This window comes from Quercus robur, chromosome 4, assembly GCF_932294415.1.
Source record: "Quercus robur chromosome 4, dhQueRobu3.1, whole genome shotgun sequence".
Lineage (NCBI taxonomy): Eukaryota > Viridiplantae > Streptophyta > Magnoliopsida > Fagales > Fagaceae > Quercus > Quercus robur.
In genome coordinates, this window is record NC_065537.1 from 52,953,353 (window position 1) to 52,975,357 (window position 22,005).

Genomic DNA, 22,005 nt, shown 5'->3' on the forward strand with positions numbered 1-22,005 from the left:
AATGCTTTCTTCCCAAAATTAGGAGAAAACGGAAGGGGAAACTCCAGATGGAGAAAAAGACTAAAAACCCATGTGCAACGTGAACATGAGGTTTGTCATAAATTCTTTGGCCTTTTATTTATTTTTTTTTTCATTCCTTTAATTTTTGTTTTTTTCCGTAAATCCTTTTGTTTTTTTTTATCATTTGGTTTTCTTCTTTAGTCTTTTTATTTTTATGTATTTCTTTCTTTTAAAAAAATATCCATTTTGGATCCTTTGGCTTGTGCTCTTATATATATATAAACAAAATTGAAGCATTCTTACACAATTTTTTAATAAAAAATGTGTTTTATTTAATAGAGACATAATTGTAAATTTCTTCTCAATGATTTTCCATCTCTTTACTTTTCCATCATCCCAACCAAACACACATGAGAGAAAATTAAACCTCTTCTATCCTTCTACTTTTCTATTTCTTCTCTATTTTCTATCTTCCCAATTTTCTACCCTTCCAACCAAACGGACCTTTAAGTTTTTGGTTAGAGTGTCATTCCCCTAAAATTCAAAGGAGATTATTTATTTATTTTTTTGTTGTTGTAATTTACCATTTCTTTCAAGTAGAAAATAATAACCTCACAACATCATTTTGTGTGTGTTAAGCCAACCTTTTTTTCATCTTATTCGTATTTAGCATGGTTTTAAAAACTAGATCGAATTGGTGGTTCACCTAGAAAAACCGAAAACCAAACAATTTTTTGGTTCTTTGACTGTTCCACTTTTTAAAACCACAGTATTTAGTGCTCATTAACATTTGTTGCACACATTCATACAAACAATCTCGAAATTGCATTTTCATTCCGTTATAATCTTGAAAACACGATTTCAACTAATGCACACAGGACTTCATACACACCAATGTGTAATAACTAGCTCTCTTTTAATATTTGGATTTTGGGCTCATAAACAAAATTGGCAAAATATTTGTACATGGGCTTGTAAAAGTGAGGCTTTTTGGTCATTCACAGGCCCCATGAGATGGCTGAAGTTTGCCTCAAGCTTTAAAATCAGGAAATGACAAGTTTTTTACTACTACTACTACTATTCAGATCATACATACATACATACAAAACTTGTTGAGAAGTGAGAATTGAAGAAGAAAGAAAGAAAGAAAGAAGCTCTCTCATCAAATCTCATGGCTTTGGAAGAAGAGAAAACGGAAATGGAAATGGCAGTGAAGGACATAGAAGAAGAAGATGATGAGCTCGGTTCTAAGGAGAGAGTCCTTTACAAATACTTCCTCCTTGAATGGAAGCTCGTTAGCTCCCTTCTCAACGACATCGTTTCCCATGGCCGCGTCACCGACCCTTCTTCTGTCTACACTATCCGATCCATCGTACTCTCTCTCTCTCAGACGCATTTTTTGTTTCGCTCAGATTGATGCTTTTTGTGTTTGTTCTGAATATATATTATGTTTATAAATGTGGGAATGAACTTTTAGGATCACAATGTGACACCTCTGCTGTTTGTTCTAGTTTTGGATTTGGAAGTTTCTTTGTGTTCCATGCCTTTTTTTCTATTAATTTTACATTGCATTCTCTGTTTTAGGCCTAATTTAATCTATATTTTTTTGAAATGACTTAAAACATGTCAAATGTATTTCCTTTATAGTATTTTTCGCGCTTATATGCGAAAAAATGGGCATTGTTGTTGGAGGGGTTCTTTGATGCTGCCTCTGGGGATTAGAATCATGTGTTTCAAGCGTTTTAATCTTAAGTCTTTAGTTTTAATTATGTTAATGTTGGAGATTAAAACACTTGAATGCCTGTCATGAGTGTAGATTGCTTAGCCCGTGAGAGGTGAATGTCCCTAAAATTACTTCGCAACTGGTTCTGGCAGGTGGGGTCAGTTGTCTGTCTAAAGGCGAGTCAAAAGGGTTCTTCTTTAGAAAGGTTCTCTAAGTAATCGGGAAAAAAAAAAAAACTTAGGATAAATTGCTTAGCTTGTTAGGGGTGAAAAGTACCTGGTAACTGGTTTGGGTGGGTGGGGTCAATTGCATGTAGGAGTTTGATTAACAGTGAGGATAGTTGTAGAGTATGCGTTGTGACATGCAACTAATCTAAGTGAAGTTCTCCTACATCATAAATAAAATAAAATAAAATAAAATAAAATAAAATAAAAAAACTTGAAATACATGGTTATGGTCATAGTGGCTATTGGCTACTGTACCCTCCAAAAACACAGAGGTGCCATGGGATTTTCCATTTGGTAGTTTACAAATCTTCTGATGCCTATGGTCTCACTGTATTTTCTTCATAATATACAATGAGTTTTTTTTGTTTCCTTTATTGGCTTGGTGATCCTTGAATTACAGCTCTCTATGGCTAATCTATGCATGCGTGCAGATGCAAAAAATTTGCACATATAATATGTTCACACAAATCTATAATGGTGTCTCATTCTATATTATGAGAGTTTTCATGTCAAACACCCCATTCTCGTGTTGAAGCTTGCATGTAGTTTGCTATTACAATATGTGTAGGTTGTGCTTTGGTTTCTAATATTGAACAGAAAATGATACGTTGGACACCTTAATTAATTTTTTTCCCCTGGTATCTATATGTTTGAATTACATGTTCAAGACCTTAAATACTATGCAATGCATTTTCTATTGTTTAAGAAACTATTTTCCTTTTAGTTTAAAATATTTCCCTACTGGTTCTGCAGATGGATAAGTATCAGGAACAGGGTCAATTACTTGAGCCTTACCTGGAGAGTATAGTTTCCCCTCTGATGCTCATTATCCGTACTAAAACAATTGAACTAGGGGTAGCTTCAAAAGAAATTCTTGAAATAATCAAGCCTATATGCATCATTATTTATTCTCTGGTCACAGTTTGTGGATACAAGGCTGTTATCAAGTTCTTTCCACATCAAGTTTCTGATTTAGAACTAGCTGTATCTCTATTAGAGAAGTGCCACAACACAAATTCAGTGACATCATTACGGCAGGAAAGTACAGGAGAGATGGAGGCAAAATGTGTAATACTTTTGTGGCTTTCTATACTAGTTTTGGTTCCGTTTGATATCTCCACCGTTGATACTAGTATTGCAAACAACAGTAATCTGGGTGAACTTGAGCCAGCCCCCCTGGTATTGAGGATAATAGGGTTTTCTAAAGATTACCTTTCAACTGCTGGCCCCATGCGCACTATAGCTGGATTGCTGCTCTCAAAGCTTCTCACACGTCCAGATATGCCAAAGGTCTTTATGAGGTATCTATCATAATGCTTATAGAAATGTTGTTGAAGCATTTGGCCAATTTGACTTGTGTTGTGTTTCTTACAATGTTATACCTTTAGGGGTTAGTGAATCATATGACTTTCCAATAAAATACTAGCTGACCAAGGCTCATTATGCCTTTAAACAGAAACAATTATTAGTGATGGTTTGGGTTGTGTGTCTTATAATGTTATACCTATAGGGATTAGTGAATCATTTGACTTTCCAATAAAATACTAGCCAAGCAAGGCTCATTATGCCTTTAAACAGAAACGATTATTATTGATGGCTTTTTTTGTTTTTTGTTTTTTGATAGGTAATATGGGTACTATTATTGATGAAATAATTAAAAAGAGACATACAATGTCCTCATGAGGATGAACAACATCAAATCACAAACAGAAAACAAATAGAACAGCAATCAGGAAACTAAACAAAGGGAAGAGAAGAACAGTCTGTAAAACCCCAGCACCGAGACCAATCAAAAAGGCTATGCTGACACAAGCCTTTTAACTCAACCAAAGTCTTCTCAGAATCTTCATAGGAACGACGATTTTGTTCCAAATAGTCCACATCAAACAACCTGGAATTAAATTATGCTTCCCAAGCCAATAATTCCAACAAAATAATACTTCCACCACAGAGCCAGGCAAGACCCACCGAATACCGAAAGGCATAATTTAACAGCAATCCATTTCTTCTAATATTCCAGACACAAAAGAAAAAACATTATAAATTCTTGTTTTTATTTTGCCTCTTATGGTAACTTTTATAAAGAACCTTTTTCAGTGGACACGTTTTCACATTTAGGTATTGGTTTTTGGAGTCAGGTCCTTGTATAAAAGTGTATCTTGTAATTATCATGTTGTATTGATTATGTACTAATACTTTCTCCTTTGGTTTATTTGGGCTGTGTGCTTGTAAACCTTTTTCCAACTAATTTTGTTTGGTACAGAATTTTACTTTTCTCCATAAGCTTACATGTTTCTTTTTGTAACTTCTTCAGCTTCACTGAATGGACACATGAAGTCCTATCTTCTGTCACTGATGATGTCTTGAATCACTTCCGGGTACTTGGTGCTGTTGAAGCATTGGCTTCTATTTTCAAGGTTTGCTTTTGATTCTTTTCATTTCATAGCATTCCATGGTAAAGTTCCTCTTTTACTCATAAAAAAAGATAATGACTGAAGAATCTTTCGCCAACGAGCTCTTGCTCAAATGGTACCACCTTCCCTTGTAAGGGCAAGGTCATCATGGGTTCAAGACGCACTGAGTTCATATGTAACATATCAATGATATACTAGAAAGTCACTGTCATAAAGTGTGGAAGTCCAAAATAGAATTTTCAAATCATTTGTTGTGAATGCTCTCCCAATTTTTTACTTTTTTAAAGAACAAATAAACAACTTTTACTGTATGTTGTTTTATGTGGAACCTAGTGCAGATTATTTTTAAACAATTAGGCTTGCTTTCTTCACCATCCATGACATAGCATGTAGTTCCTTTACCTGGATGTTTGAAATTCCATGATGATGATCCTAGCTGGAATTGACAAAAACAGCATCCAGGAATCCTTGCTTGACTCTGACTTGCAGCTACACACTGGTTTAAAACTTGGGTTGCATGGATAGATGTTCTGTTCCTCCTGTTTTACCCCAACTAACTTATGGTTTTCATCTTTGTTCATTCAATCAATAAAATCACTGACGTCTCTGAATCTGAGTGGGAAATGATGCTTGCAACAGTTTTTGCTTTGCTAACAAAATATGTTGAATGTGATGTTTATTCTCTCCTTAAGTTGGCAACACTAAGTTCATTTTTTTTCTAAAATTAATTAAGACATCATTCTGATATATAATATCCAGAGCTATACACTACACCTTTCTTATTTTCATTCTAGTGATGCCCAATATTAAAATCTGCCTTTTCAAGTACTTGCATCTCTTATGCATCATTTTTTGTAGACAGTCTGGTGGTCGAAAACTCTTGCTTGATGTGATTCCAATGGTTTGGAAGGACACTTCAGCATTAATCAAGTCCAGTGCTGCAACTCAGAGCCCTTTACTTCGCAAGTATTTGGTGAAGTTAACTCAGCGGATTGGGCTTACTTGTCTCCCTCATCGGTCTCCTTCGTGGCGCTATGTGGTTAGTCATGCTGAAGATTTGATTATTCTAATTCTAAACCTTATTGTCTCCCTTGAAGGATTGAGTTTTCTTTGCATATAGCAACGTTTTAAGATATTAATATCTTGTTTGCTTTGCCATTCATTCCATTGGGTTAGCTGTGTATGTCTTTGGTTGTTATTTGCTTTGAAGTTGGAGTTTATAATTGTATTTCTTGTTTGCTTCACTATGAATTTTTATTATTATTTGGGTCATATTCAATTGATGCCTAGGATGGTGATGGAGGTGTTGGCAGGCTTGAACAGGAGGTTTGGATACAGAATGGATTTGGTATTGCATAAATTGATTGATGGATACAAAATGTTACATTCTTAGCTCTCTTTAAAACTTGCATTTGGTGTCTTCAAATATGTATTTATCAATAGATAAGCCATTTTGAGCCTTTTTTTCTTTGGTGGGGTAATGGAACTAGAATTTTAAATTTTTAAAGAGAGAGGTACAAACAGAAGGCCTGCTTTTGGGTATAACAGCATAAAATGCTTAGCTCATCAAGGGTGAATGCCCATGGATTACCTGGCAACTAGTTCTAACGGGTGGGGTTAGTTTCTCATAGGTTTTATTGGCTAGAGGCAAGCCCAAAGGGCTCTTCTTTAGAAAGATTCCCAATGTTGTCTGAAAAAAAAGGGTACAAACAGAAGGCCTATGTATACTGAGAATAGGGCTACAAAATGTCAAAGAAAAATGTGCTTTTTTGTTGCATGTCAGTATTGTCTCAGTGCCATATATGATTGATAGCATGCTGTTTGTTGAAACATATAAAAATAATATTAGTTGAGCAAAGAGTTATAGGTGTTTGCCATCTGGGACCTTTTTCCTCCTTTCTTTAAAATTTTTCAAAAATATTACAGAACTAAGTCTTGTTATGTGATCGACATCAAGTTCTTTACTGAATATATATTAAAATGTTGTTAGTTGAGTAGAAAGTTAAAGGTGTCTGCTATTTGGGCCTTTTTTTTTGTTTTGGAAAGTTTTTAACAATATTACAGAACTAAATACTGTTTTATTTAATGTTCTATTTTTGGTAGAAATGTTTTGTTTTTGATAAGTAAGAAAAGTTTTATTGAGAAAAGACTACTTCATTAGAAAGATGAAGTAGCCAATGTGTGTATATATATATATATATACACACACGTACAGACAACAGAACACTGGAAGGAAAAAAAAATTATGTACAAGAAGAAAAGAATCTATGAACAGCGGAATAGATTCCCTAGAAGTAAATCCATGCACAAGACCAATCAAATACAGTTCCTGCAAATAAAGATAGAAGCTGATCCCTGGTAAACTCCATATCTTCAAATATACAATTATTACGCTCCCTCCAAATAATTCACATCACACATTGTGATACCAAATTCCAACTATTCAATTAGTGCTTTCCGAACTAGTTTCTCCGTCCTGCCAATAAATCAATAACCCTTTTGGTTAAAATCCAATCAACGCCAAACGAACTAAAAGAAAAACTCCATAACTGATAAACCTTGTGACAATGCAACAAGAGATGATCAACATTCTCCTCACTACACCAGCATAGGCAGCACCAATCCACAATTGTGATGCCCCTTTCTCCTCAAATAATCACATGTGAGTATCTTCCCACACACAGCTGTCCAAACAAAAAAGACACTTGACGTGGAGCCTTCATGCCCCAAATACTTTTCCATAGAAAAATAGTAGAGCTATATCCCCTCGGAGCACCGTAAAAGGACTGTATGTCAAAATCCCCCTTCGACTTCAACCTCCACCTCATCCTATCCCCATCCTCTTTTGAAGGATTCTGTGACTCCAAAGTGTGATGAAAGGCCCCCACAGCGGAATAGATTCCTCCACAGCATGACTCATCAACATATCTGGTACAAATGTGTATTTAGACACGCCTCTTTCTGTGTTATTAATTATCTCCTTTCCTATATGCCTTTTTTTTCTGCTCACTTTATGCTACTTATTTTGTTGGCATTATCAAGAATATTGAAGGATCCACTTGATGGTAGTGTAATATTATCTCACATCCTGTCCTTGGTTTGTCCGGTTATGTTAGCCCCCCACCCCCCCGCGCAAAAAAAAAAAAGAAGAAGAAGAAGGAAAATACTACGCACCAAATGAGTCATTAGTATGCTAGTTGATTTCTGGGTTTATCTGTTTTTAATGCCAATCTGTTGTGATGTTCTTTTGGAAGGTTGTAATTTATAAGTTAACCTGTACTGGGCTTCCAAATAAAATGCTACTTTTGTTACCTTTGCACCATGCATACAGGGCAGAGCTAGTTCATTTGGAAAGAATATTTCTTTGCCTGCGTCCAGAAAAAATGATCAATGCAGTCATGGTCCAGATGTAGACTCCTCTAACTTGGAAGAAAGTTCAGATTACATGCAAGATGAAGATATGGATGTTCCAGATATTGTAGAAGAGATAATTGAGATGTTGCTCTCTGGATTGAAAGATACGGTATGTCTGAAGGGTGAGAATCTGTGGTGAACTTCATTATTTTCTGATGTAGACTAAGTTTCCCAATAGTGGAAATTTTGAAATCATACTTTGCTGATCTCTAGTTTCCTGCCATCTTGATTGGTCTAAATGTAGATGCATGAGATCTCCCATACATATTCACATACTAGAATCGTACAGATTTTTTAAGATGGTACTTTGGAACTATTATTTCTCATACTTGGGGATATAGTTTAATACTGATTCTCCTCATTATCGTGTGATAAATAGTCAATTTGTATGTTGATACTTGATTTCCATATGAATGAAGTGTAAGGGGTGAAACTGTGGAAGAGAGAATGAGAGCAACTAAACACTGACAATGGTTGAGAGTTTTAAAGCTCCCGGGCATGAGCATAAACTGCTTAGCACATTAGGGATTTGCCCTTGGATTACTTGACAACTGGTTCTGGTGGGTGGGGTCAGTTGCCTGTAGGTTTTACTGGCTAGAGGTGAGTCCAAATGGCTCTTTTTTAGATAGGTTCCTTAGGTTACCCAAAAAAAATATGGTTGAGAACTTTAAAATAGTGCAGATGCAAAACATATTAGTCATTTTAGCAATTATTCAGATATAGTATAAAGCAAATTAATGCTTAAATTTAGTTGAATCATATAACATAGCTGCAAAAAGGCAAGAATAAGTGCATTGTATTCCTTTCAATTGGATCAATGACATCTCTAGTTACAAGTACATTCCATCCCACTTTTCCTTCCCATGGGGCTGGGCAGAAAACAAACAGAGAGTTACAATGAGTACATTCCAACCAACATTTCCTTCTCATCCGAACAAGGGAACTATCCTTCCCTCCCCTTTTTGCATTATTTACTTTTCCTTTCTACCTCCTTCTTCCACTATTTCTAAATGCAATCTTATGTTCTACATGATTCATTAATTTCATCATTTATTTATAGATTTATACTGCTGATCTGATTTTGACATTGCTGTGATGGTAATGCAGGACACTGTAGTGCGTTGGTCTGCTGCAAAAGGTATAGGCCGCATAACTTCACGTCTAACATCTGTGCTTTCAGAAGAGGTCCTTTCATCTGTCTTGGAGCTGTTTTCACCAGGCGAGGTAAAATAGGGCAGTTGCTCTCTTTTGCAACTTGTTTCCCATGAGAATACAAATTATGTCTAGAGTTGTGATGACATGTCGTATATTTCCAGGGTGATGGATCATGGCATGGAGGTTGCTTAGCACTGGCTGAACTGGCACGTAGAGGATTGCTCTTACCTATAAGTCTTCCCAAAGTTGTACCTGTTGTTGTGAAGGTTGTACCTATATATACATAAAACTAAGACCAGTGAATTTGATGTTTTCTTAAAGCATATAATTTCTGGAAGTTTTTTCTTCTTCTGTGAATATGGATATTGTTTTACTTAGTTCATTAAGACATGGCTTCCTTTTCCTATATACTCATCCATGTCTGGCATATTAGTATTAAGTGTAGAATGTCATGAAATTTATTTCTGCTGAAGATGTCATATTTGAAGAAGTTTTCTCACTGGATGACGAGACCTTAAGTTCCATTTAAAATTAGTTTTTGTGTTTGTCCGCTTGGTGCTAATTCCTTTTGATTTCCAGATTGGTTCAGACTGGAAAAAATGTAAGAGACATTGAAGTATAAAGTTATGTTACAGTCGGTTGGGTTCTTAACTCTAGTGTGCTGCAGTTAGTCTTCTGTAGAATTTCATCAAGGAATAGTGCTCTATACTTCTTTAAAAAAAAAAAAGGAATAGTGTTCTATGCTTTCAAATTTGTCTAAACATTGTACTCCAATCCTCAAACCAATTTGTTAGTTATGGTTAATAGTTCTAGTCCTTGTTATTGTGTCAATGATTTTTTTTTTCTTTTCTTTTCTTTTTTCTTGAAAAGCTCTTGTCAAAATAGATGAATTTGATATTGTGGTGAAATTTGATGTTGTATTGGCTTTTACATGTCTTTGCCTTATTCAATGTCTCTGCTCTTTCTTGATTTATATTTTTCACAAGACATTTTTTCTAAAGACTCAAAGGTCAGAGAGATAAAAACCTTGGCACAGATACCTATATTGCAACATCAGTACTGATAAATTAATCTTTTTAACAGGCACTTCATTATGATATTCGAAGGGGTCCACATAGTGTTGGATCTCATGTGCGTGATGCTGCTGCCTATGTTTGTTGGGCCTTTGGGCGTGCATATTATCATGAAGATATGAGAACCATATTAGAACAGCTTGCTCCACATCTTCTAACTGTGGCTAGCTATGACCGTGAGGTGCTGAAATGTCGCTTCAACATTTTTGTTTAGCTATGTGATTTTAATTCTTTCAGTTTTTGATAGCACCATCGCTAAATCTTTTAAAGTCTGATGCTTAGGTTAACTGTAGAAGAGCAGCTGCTGCTGCTTTCCAGGAGAATGTTGGAAGACAAGGGAATTACCCACATGGCATTGATATTGTGAACACTGCAGATTATTTTTCACTTTCTTCGCGAGTAAACTCTTACCTTCATGTTTCTGTCTGTATTGCTCAATATGAGGGATATCTTTATCCGTTTGTGGATGAACTGCTGGACAACAAGATCTGTCACTGGGTATGCTCAAACCTCTTTTCATGCATTGTTTTAGCTTTGTATATTTGAAATATCAATGACAAAGACAAAGGGGACTGAAGCCAATTTAGATTAGGAAGTTCTAGACAGCTAGGATTAGGTTGTGGTGGGAAAAAGGCTGGAAAATTGAAAGGAATAAAGGGTGAAAAGGAATGGTAGGATCTGGGAATCAAATAAAGGAGAAAAACTAAGGTTTGGGTTGCTGTTCCCAGGACTGTGAACAATAACCCAATTATAGTAATTTCCCTCCTTATTTTGTGTGTGGAGGGCTATTTTATGGATTGGTGGTTTAGGGTTTTAAAGCTGACAAATCAATGTGTGGCTGTAAGGCTTTAAGTTTTTGAAAATTTAGGGATGAAGAAAAGAAAGATAAATTTCTAGCATTACACCTAGGGTTTCCTCAACATCACACCTTGGAGAATGGTTGCATCAAACAAATCTCAAAAAACTTTATAACTTCTCAAAATTTAGAAAACATATTCTTTCGCTTGAATAGAAAAAATGATATCCTAATGCCTAGTTGTGTTAGGACTTGGGCTTTGATAACTAAATCCAGACTAAATAATTAAACTCACAACTAAAACCTAATAACATAATCAAAACCCAAAGACCCAATGAATCAATTTGCCAAGCCATGTCTAGAAACCAAAAAATTGCAGAAGTGCCTAACAGTTAAAAATGACTAAAATGAAACGTTAGAAAGACAATGATGGTTTTATTATTTTTGGGATGATCAAGTGAATTTCATTGAAAGACCCTGAGAACAAAAACACAGTACAGGCAAGCTGACAAAATATCTAAGCAGTTTAACCAGCATTAGGCCTAAATGACAGAAACTAACATTGAAACCCCATCTACAACATATCTCTCTGGTAGTCTGGTTTCATCAGTATAGGAATATGAATTTTGTGAACTCAATTCTAGCTCTTAGTTGCTTTTTGATGACAAAAATTATATTGTTATATGTCTCTCAGAGTGAATGCATCCCTCATGTAGAATAACATTTCTCAGCTTCCAGATGTGGTACACAGTAGCACTAAATCCAAGCTTACAAGTTATAACCTTTAAACTTCTCCCTTTCCAATTGTTTCCTGCCCAGATGGTGTCATTGTTGCTAATGCCAACCCACTGCACTAATGCTTCTTCTTGTGACACCTTTCACCCATGTTGAATCCAACAGAAATCAATAATCCATCTGGGTTCTTATGTCACAGAACCTTTGTCATCAACCCTTGGCTGGTCATCGACCATGTGATCCGCCTGTCCGAGCTGCTTCTTTAACTGGGATACATGAAATACTGAATGCAACCATGACTACTGCAGCAATTTTAAGCGATAAGCCACCTTTCCCACTCACTCAAGGACTCTAGGACTCTTAAGGGCCCATAAAATATTGGAGATAGCTTCATACTGTCATGAACCCGAATTGACAATTGCTGGCACTGTTGGATCTTGAGAGAGACCAAATCTCCTGGCTCAAACTCCAGCTCGTGTCAGTGCCAATTGGAATTAATCTTCATATGGTTTTGAGCTGCCCTTAAATTTTGTTTCATGCATCCCACTCACACAATGTTTCTTCGACTTGAGCGACTGCGGTGGACACATATTTGTAATTATGCACTGTTGGAGGTGGTTGGCCGTATACAGCTTCAAATGTATTCATTTGGGTGGCTGTTTGTTGGATTCCATCCTATCGAAATTTCTTTGGAGAGGATTATTGTAATGTTGCCGCCCCCTTAAACAACCTTAAGTTCCTTGAAAGTCAAATTTGGATATGTTCATTGCCAATATACTCTGTAAGATCAAGGTGGAGGATTAGGTAAGGTTGTAGGTTCAAGACCCATTAGATACACATGTAATTATCTATTAAATATAATTAAAGAAAAAAACTATGGGCAAGCATATTCCATATACATAAACCTTTTTTCTGTTCTTTTCTTTTTTGTAATCATTCCTTACCAGAAGGAAGAACATGAATTTTTTTTGTAGGGACTAGGAGATTGGATCCCTAATCCTCCACCTTCTCTGTTTTCACTAAACCTGTTTTTTTGTTTTTTCCTTTTTTCCTTCCTTATGGCAACATTGTAGTTGTTGAAGTTATTTTCTAATCATATTCAAAATTTATTACAGTAACAGATCACATGGAAATATTGTTGGCATATAGTACCATGATTGTCATCATTATTCTTATTTTGTTAGATAATAGTTCAAAGAATTCATAAATTACTCGTGATTGATGTCATTAGGAGAAAGGCTTGAGAGAACTTGCTGCAGAGGCCCTTTCTGCTCTTGTCAAATATGATCCTGAATACTTTGCAGACTCTGTAGTGGATAAAATACTTCCTTGTACTCTCTCATCTGATTTGTGCATGCGCCATGGTGCAACTTTAGCTGCTGGTGAACTTGTTTTGGCGCTACATCAATGTGGTTATGTTCTTTCCTCTGGTTCGTACTCTTACCTTTTTTTAACTTACGTTAGTTGATCTAAATCAGAGTGCAAGTAGAACTTAAAAATAGTTGTTACACACTTGTGTTTATGAGCCTTACATTTATTATTGTCTAATTGACATACGACAAATTAGGCTAAAGAAGATTTGTGGATTTTGGATCTAGAACCCCTTGAGAAGAAGGGTTAGGGTTTAAACTCCAAATAAAGAGAAAGCAAAGGACCACAGCTCCTTAGCAATACCACAATGAAATAAGAGATGTTCAATTGATTCACCACTAGACTTACACATACAGCACTAATCTGCAAGGATCAAATTCCTTTTAATGAAATGATCCACTTTTAAAATTTTCACAAAGCCATGTCCGAAAAAATTAAGCAACCTTTGAGACTTTGTTACACCAAATACTTTTCAAAGTGATCTTGGTGAAAACATAATTGTGCGCTCTAAATTAAGGAAAGCTCATAAAATTTAAATTTAATAGTTTATCTTGTTAGCTGTTTTCAGCTGTCAGTAGTATGTCATCTTCTGTATCTAAGCTTATAATTATCTTTGTCCAATTTCTCTCTTATAGAAAAACAGCATCGTATTGCTGGTGTAGTTCCTGCTATCGAGAAAGCACGACTTTATCGTGGAAAGGGTGGAGAAATAATGCGTGCAGCTGTTTCTCGGTTCATTGAATGTATCTCTTCATCTCATTTGTCTTTTCCTGAAAAGATAAAACGAACTCTTCTCGATACTCTCAATGAGAATTTGAGACATCCCAATTCTCAGATTCAGGTAGTTGTCTTTTAACATGGGATTATCTTGTCTATCCTTGTATGTTTTTGTGATGCCTTAAATTTGTCAACCAATTTTGCCATATGATGAACAGAATGCTGCTATTAATGCTCTGAAACACTTTTTTGGAGCATACATGGTTGCTGCTGATACTGGAGGTACTGGTGATATATCGTCCAAGTACCTGCAATTGTTGACTGATCAAAATGTTGCTATTAGAAGAGGATCTTCCCTGGCTCTTGGTGTTTTGCCTTATGAGCTTTTGGCTAAAAGGTGGAGGGATGTGCTTTTGAAACTTTGTAGCGCTACTGCTATTGAGGTGCAGTTAATAGAAGTTGCAATTGTCATTGAAATTTCCACTGTTACAGAACTAATGAATGAATAACATAAATAAGTTATTTTCTATGTACAGGACAACCCTGACAATAGGGATGCTGAAGCACGCGTAAATGCTGTAAAAGGACTCATATCAGCGTGTGAGACACTAACTCAGGCTAGAGAAGGTTCTAATATCCATTCTTGGGAGGATGACTTGTCTCTATTTCTTCTGATTAAGAATGAAGTGATGATGAGTTTATTTAAAGCTCTAGATGACTATTCTGTTGATAACAGAGGTGATGTGGGTTCTTGGGTCCGTGAGGCTGCTATGTATGGCCTTGAGAAATGTATATATATCCTCTGTAAGAGAGATTCCATTGGTTCTGCTAGAAAATCAGATGAAGTTGAATCCTCTGTATCAGAGCTGCCTGATTGTGATATGGTCAAAACTAACCAGATGGACTCACTTTTTGATGCAAATCTTGCTTCCATCATAGTTGGAGGAGTTTGTAAGCAAGCTGTAGAAAAGATGGATAAACTAAGAGAAGCAGCTGCAAAGGTTCTCCAGAGGATTTTGTACAACAAAACAATCTATATTCCTTATATACCTTATAGGGAAAAGCTAGAAAAAATTGTTCCTAATGATACAGATATAAAATGGGGGGTAAGTATACACAGCTCTTCTATAGTGTACTTGGAAAATTAGTTGAGTTTGACATAAAGACCATTTTGTACTTGCTTGTAGGTACCCACTTTGTCATATCCACGTTTTGTGAAGCTACTTCAATATGATTGTTATAGTAGACCTGTCCTATCTGGGTTAGTTATCTCCACTGGTGGGTTGCAAGAATCTCTGAAGAAGGCATCAATTTCAGCATTGTTAAAGTTTCTTCAAGCAGTTGAACCTGAAGACCTCAATGAGAAAAGATCCAGAGAGTTCAAGCTATCTACTGATATCCTTTGGGTTCTTCAACAGTACAAAAGATGTGATAGGGTGATTGTACCCACTTTGAAGGTAATATCCATGGTCTTGATAGAAAACATGAACTTGATGATAGAGATATTAATGATGGGCTCTTGTTCACAATTTGTTCTCTATGATTAAGTCACCTACAATGTTGCAGTTCTAGAATAATGCACCACAGCTTTTGTTCATTGGATTATTAAACAGTATTATGATGTGGCTTGCTCTGATTGCAAGCTACAAAATCCATAAATAACTGAATAGTAGATGATCTTGTTTCCTGATTTAAGCCCACTCGTTTCCTGCAGTAGACAGATTATATCTTAATCTCATTTAGGGAGTATCTAATCTAGCCATAGAAGATTGATTTGCTATTACTTTGCAAATTCACCTATTAAAAAATTAATTTACGATGTTCACATGTCATGTGGTTTTAAAGGTCTAATTATGTGTCTTTATTTTGTTAGTTATGGTCAATTTTGTAGTCAGGGGCAAATCAGTAAAAGGGTATTTTGGTAGTTTAATTGAGTCTATAATTTTCTAGGAGATCCTTAGTATCTTAGGATTTATTTTCTTTGGGTCTAAGTTAGTATTTTATTAGGTTGTTGTTTACTATTCAAACTAGGAGTCCTATACTATTAGTACAAGAAAGAGTCTTTATATATTTGTGCTCAATGTACACACACAAGATGGAATTGATTGATAAAATAATTGAGTATTTTGAGCATTGAGGCATGTTGGCCATAGGGCTTTCCTCCATTTCTCTTATTTCCTTCCCTCCCACCCCCCCCCCCCTCTTTTTTTCTCATGGATACCGTTCATGCACTTTTCACAGATTTTGAAAAAGTTCTACTTCCGTTTCTTTTTCTTCTTTTTTCAATTATAAATCAAATCTTTTCTGTTTTGAATCCTAACCCTTCTTCTTGAAGGGTTCTAAACCCAAAATCCATAAATCTTCCTAAACCTTAACCCACAACAAGAGTACTTAGACAAGTTCTCTAATTTGCACTACATCAGGATCATGTTGTTCACCACCAGAACACTTTGCCTAAGGGTGAAAGCTTAGATCAGGGTGTGGGGTGACCAGAACACCAAGCAGGAGCAAGTGAGAGTGGAGGAAGGGTATCTTTTAAATTAATGCCTTGAAGCAAGAGCATGGACAGAGCATCTAGTGTTTTTTTTTTTTTTTATTAGTAATAGAATTTTATTGAAAATGAAAATGGCTACTCTATGTTTGCAATGATGAACATAAAGCACCTTGGAAAAGTACAAGTAAATCAATTAGAAAATCTAAGAGAAAGTTGGAAATCAAAAATTAAAAGTACAAAACTAGTAAAACCCATTTCCTAGACCAATCAAACAAGGTACAGAGCAGCAAAGACTTCAATTGATCAATAGGTCTCTCAATCTCCTCAAAAGTGCAACTGTTTCGTTCCTTCCACACTAACCAGATCACACAAGCAGCCACCAAATTCCATACATTCGAAGAATGTTTCCCAAACCAGTTGTGCCAACCAAAGAGAAGGGATGCTACCTTGTCCGGCAACACCCAATGAATCCCAAAAATCATAAATACTTTTTTTTGATAATTAAAAAAAAAAAAAATCATAAATACTTCACTCCATAGAGTATGAGCAATCTCACAATTGATCAAAAGATGATCCACTATTTCTCCATTGCACCAACACATACAAAACCAGTTGACTAGCAATAATCCCCTCTTATGAGGTTGTCAATTGTGAGAATCTTACCCCATGTAGCTGACCACAAAAAGAACAACACTCTTAGGGTCCTTAGCATGCCAAATACTCTTCCATGGACACAAATGAGTATTAGTACCATGGATGGCATTATAAAAAGAGCAACCATCAAATTTACCACTCCTAGTCACCTTCCACATATCTCCTGCCCCTTAAGCAATTTTGTATAAATATAATCTAAGAATACTACACTGCCTCAGTCTCCCAATCATGAAAATCCCTTTGAAATTCCAACTTCTCATTGTCACTTGTGATGGGGGGTCTAACACAGAGACTGAAGAATCTTTATCCGCTAAGCAATCAAAGAGATCAGGGTATATATCCTTTAGAGGAAGATGATCACTCCAAGGATCATACCAAAACCGTATTTGATTGCCCTCACCAACCACAAAATCTACATGTGGGAAAACATTATCCCAACCTGCTCTGATGCTTTGCCACAACCCACACCTGTGCATCTCTCTACTAGCCTTTGTACACCATCGCCCTCTATCCTCACCATATTTGGCTACAATGACCTGATGCCACAAATGAGTGGCTTCATGCCCAAACAGCCATAACCATTTCACAAGTAATGCTTGATTAAAGCTCCCTATTCTTCTAATCCCCAAACAACAAACTCAGTGGGAGAGCATACCTTATACCATGCCACCAACATACTTGAATTCATCATCCAAAGCTCCCACAAGAAGTTCCTTTGTATTTTTTCCAATCTATCAGCCAAGACTTGGGAATAGTAAATAAAGAGAGATAATATGTTGGTAGGCTCAATAATTTACTCTTTAAAAGAGTAAGTTGGCCTCCCATTAGACTAGTATAACCTCTTCCAGCCAGCTAATTTCTGCTCCTTCTCTAATATGGGGTTCCATATAGACGTTGCCTTGTAATGAGCCCCCAAAGGCATTCCCAAGTAGGAAATCATTGAGGTGCTCTGAAATCATGGACATTATGATAGCTTAATAATAAGAGACAAACAGAGCAAATATCAGTGCCAGAATAATCTATTTCCAAGGTAGCTTATCACTTAAGAATCTGTGCTGTACTCTACTAGAAAAAAGTTTTCAGTACTCTTAATTTAAGAAGTTCTTTGTGATGATTAATCATATTAATCCTTCTAGAAACATCCTATTTCTCAATGATTTATTCACGTTTTTAATTGTAGCTTTCGTTCAGTGAAACTTAGCCATGGTAATGCTGGATTTTTCATGTTTGTGTATGTACTTCTTATAATACTTTTCTGTTATATTCTTTTCTTTGTATATACTTTACTCAGGTGCTTGGTACTGCTATACATTATAGGTTGATAAACACCCTTGGTTTGTATTTTCTTACAATTTATGTTGCTTATATGTAACATATATGTGTGTGTGCTGGTGTATGTGTATGTGAATTTCTTTCTCAAACAATCTCCTTTCTGGTATTCTGTACTTTTTAAACCTTGTTTTTGAAGCTGTGTTAAAATGACAGTCTTCTGTATTTCAGACCATCGAGATTTTTTTCAGCAAAAAGATATTCTTAAATATGGAGGTTAGTTTACACTTCTCTTTCAGTTCCCTTGCCCAATTTATTGATGCTGTTAGTATTTCATTTACTTTCATCTACTTGTCTTGTTCCCCCTGCATCAGAGCTGGAAATTTATATCATAATCTATTGATGTTAGCAGCAGTAGATGTTTTATTGCATATCTATGAAGATCTGGATAGCCATAATTTGTAGGTAACCTAGCAACTACAATCTGTACTGCATCTTCCAAAACATGGCACACATCATCCACCAGTTTTTTTTTTTTTTTTTTTTTTGGGGTATTCCTTCTCTCGTTCTTGGTGCAGTCTGCCACATCCATCTGAATGCAGAGGGGCATTAGATGAATAATACCATGTAGCTGAGTGTCTTATTAACAGATTGTGTTCTGCAGCACTGTAATTTTTATGTTGTCTATTCTCTCATCAAGATGGGTGAATTGATCTTGTCTAACAAATACCTGCATAGAAGTTTACAAAGGTGAAATGACTGGAGGTTCTGGGATGATGCTAATCACCCCATTGTCTGGATTCAGCAGAGATGATGCATTTTCATTATCTATTAAATTCTTAAATAATAAAGGACTAAGAAATTTCTTGTTCTTTTTCTCTTTCTATGGTGGTTTTGATGTCCGCTATACATAATCATTTGGTGCACATGTAGGGAATAAGTATTGAGTTTGATTGCAGTTTCATTACGGGAATATCTGTTCCCCTAAATTAAGAAATAACTCTTTCTTACCAAAAGGTCCACAATAGCTATCCTATAACATAACTTACATAATAACTCCAAAAATAAAGATCCCAAAATCGCACTGTTGGCTGCCACTCCCCTTAAAATCTATCATTCTTCTGTCTCTATCTGGTGTCCGTAATAGTGCAATTGTATAAGATTAATGTTTCTTTTCAATAAAATATGACATTATGTAAGTATTGGTTGCAATGGTTTTTAATTTATATTGTAATTATTGGTTTTTATGGTCTTTGCTCTAATATTGCAATAGATCTTTAGAGATCTTTGCAGTAGGTTCCTCAGGAGAAAAAAGTATTAATTTAAAATTTAAATATGTATTAACATTTTAGGAAACATATAAAAAAATCATGCTTGTTTATATGTCACCGTGAGATTCAAGTGAAATTGTTACTTATATGCTGTCAATTTTTTCCTTTTTATTATTTATGGAGATTAATTTTGAATAAAAGACAATTATATTAATTATGCGATTTCAATTATACATAATAGGAAGTTAAGAAGGCCCACAAAGAGTGTAAATATTATTATAAAAGGTTATTTAAGGAAATGTGACAAGAGTATAATTTAATTCCACCATCTTATCATGATGTACCAAGTTGTGTAATGTAGATTTAGGATTCTATTCATATGTTATTGCTAAACAGATAAATAAAAATAGTTATTCAATTCTAGCTTTTTGTTGGTTGGTAATGCTCATTCCTATTCCCCAGGTAATCAACATTCTAATACCAAACGTACCCTTAGTACCATATAAACCAATAAAACTATGACTGTGATTCCCTTGTGTATTTGTTATATTCCCCTTTTTATATGTATTATGGAAACCATTAAAAACATGACTTATAGTTCCCTTGTGAATTGTTATATTTCCTTTCTTATAAATATTTGGTGTGAACACATTTTGAATTGACCTCATCTCCAACTTCAATTTCCAGGCTCATACTCCAATTTTCTGTGCTGGTGTTTTGGATTCACTGGCAGTGGAATTGAAGGGATCAAAGGACTTCTCTAAGTTATATGCAGGAATTGCTATACTAGGATATATTGCTTCAATTTCCGAACCTATCAACTCTAAGGCCTTCTCTCATCTTCTCACTTTCCTTGGCCATCGATATCCTAAGGTTTGTGGTGCTCTCAAAGTTTTAGCATTAGTCATTAATAAATCCAAGTATCCTGCATTTAGAATATAATTTGTCTTTTATGGAAGCACCTTGCTTAGATTATTATTACTAGGTTTTGTTTTGTTTTGTTTTGTTTTGTTTTTTTTTTTTTTTTTTTTTTTTTTTTTTTTTTTTTTTTTTCACTCTTGTTCTCTCTAGGGGATAGTATCTATAAAACAACTTAACTATATGTTATTAATGTGGACTGTTGCTTATTAGTTCTGCACCCTTTTTTTGGTTCTATTTTACCTCTTATTATAACCCAGATTCGGAAAGCTTCTGCTGAACAAGTTTACCTTGTCCTCCTGCAAAATGAGAATCTTGTGTCAGAGGATGTTATGGAGAAAGCACTTGAAATAATTTCCGAAACTTGCTGGGAAGGTGACATAGAAGTGGCAAAGCACCAAAGATTAGAATTGTTCAATATGGCTGGTCTGGAAACGGGACTACTTCACAAGACTAATGGAGTATCAAACAAAGATGGCAGGAAGAAAACTCCAGCAACTGATGAAAATGCATCATATTCCTCATTAGTTGACTCAATTGGGTTCTGATTTTTTTTTCCTCTTGATGAGCTGAGTTTTTTATTAAATCTCGTATTCTTGTAACTTCTCAACCTTTCTTATTTTTTGGCCCAGTTAATATATATGGAAATTTAAAGGTGCTTGCCAAAGTTATATTTAGGTACAACTAAAGATATTGATTTGTTGAGAATGAAAGTTAAGAGAGGTATATGCAACGTAAAGCTTGGTGGCATGTTAGAAGTCACTGTAATATTTGCCCTGTGTTCTCTAATGCAACTGCCATGGAATGGATGACGAAGCTCCAGCCATCCAATTTTGTTGCGATGAAATGAAAGTATCCCATGATAACATGTTTCATCTATATTGCAGCAGTTAACTACTCAATGGATAATAATGAACAAATCGTGATCGCCAATGAGTTTTAGCTCAAAGGGTACCAGCCCCATAAAAAATGGAGGGTAAGAACCCAACTTGGCCAATGCATTAGCACATTGGCTAGCTTTCCTAAATACATGATGGTGTTCAATTTGTAGTAAGGAATCCATCAATAGGTTAGTGGCATTGTTATTTGTTAGCTAGCTAATTAGGCATTTTGCATCAAGCTTTATGTTAAAGTCACAGGAAATCTTTGATTTTAGTCTCAATCAAGGATCCTTTGTCCCCTCTAGTCAACTAGCATTAGGCTTATATATATTGTCCATCTATGTACAGAAATACACACAGCAATATACAAATTAGGTATTCATACACGTCTGTTCTCTCTTTTAATAGTTTTCTATATTGTTGCCTTTCCTCTCACCCTAAAGCATTATTCTTGTATTTTGACCACGCCATTGTCAATTTTTTTATGGCTCGTAGTATTTTGCACTTTTTGGTAGTGACCTTTCTATTTTTAAAGAATTTGTACTTAATTGTTCAATAGTTTTAGTTGGTCTCTAATCATTTCAACCTAAGACAAGTTTTTACCTATTTATTGCATCATAAGGGAATGATACAATCTTAAATAAACTATACAAAGGAATATAAATTTTTATAGCTATTTAAAACATTTCTTTAGTTGTAGCTAGCAAATAAAGAACCAACTGCTTTATTATGCTTGGGTTAAGGTCACCAATGCATATAAATGAGGCAAGCACAAAGCGATAGACAATGTAAAATAAAAGAAATAGCGAGGAATAAAGAAATTTAGGAAACAATATATAGAACTTTATTATTTAAGTGGTTAGACCAACTTTACACCAAGCCAACTGAAACTT

At 35.3% G+C, this 22,005-nt stretch overlaps 1 protein-coding gene across 1 annotated transcript; it reads left to right on the forward strand.

Annotated features, from left to right (window-relative positions):
• The first annotated feature begins 1,071 nt into the window (after positions 1 to 1,071).
• Positions 1,072 to 20,999, forward strand: LOC126722964 (tubulin-folding cofactor D). The gene is made up of 17 exons (XM_050426129.1): positions 1,072 to 1,372; positions 2,704 to 3,251; positions 4,265 to 4,367; positions 5,227 to 5,403; positions 7,696 to 7,887; positions 8,886 to 9,002; positions 9,095 to 9,199; positions 10,017 to 10,187; positions 10,289 to 10,504; positions 12,769 to 12,967; positions 13,544 to 13,749; positions 13,844 to 14,068; positions 14,162 to 14,731; positions 14,813 to 15,082; positions 18,274 to 18,318; positions 20,001 to 20,186; positions 20,492 to 20,999. The coding sequence occupies exons 1-17, from the start codon at positions 1,172 to 1,174 to the stop codon at positions 20,777 to 20,779; spliced, it is 3,819 nt and encodes a 1,272-aa protein (XP_050282086.1). The 5' UTR covers positions 1,072 to 1,171; the 3' UTR covers positions 20,780 to 20,999.
• Positions 21,000 to 22,005: the final 1,006 nt, after the last annotated feature.

Coding starts and splice junctions, on each gene's coding strand:
- LOC126722964 (XM_050426129.1), top strand. CDS start 1,172: ATGGCTTTGGAAGAAGAGAAAACGGAAATGGAAATGGCAGTGAAGGAC. Junction 14,069..14,161: donor GTAGCGCTACTGCTATTGAG/GTGCAGTTAATA, acceptor TTCTATGTACAG/GACAACCCTGACAATAGGGA. Junction 15,083..18,273: donor TGATTGTACCCACTTTGAAG/GTAATATCCATG, acceptor TCTGTATTTCAG/ACCATCGAGATTTTTTTCAG.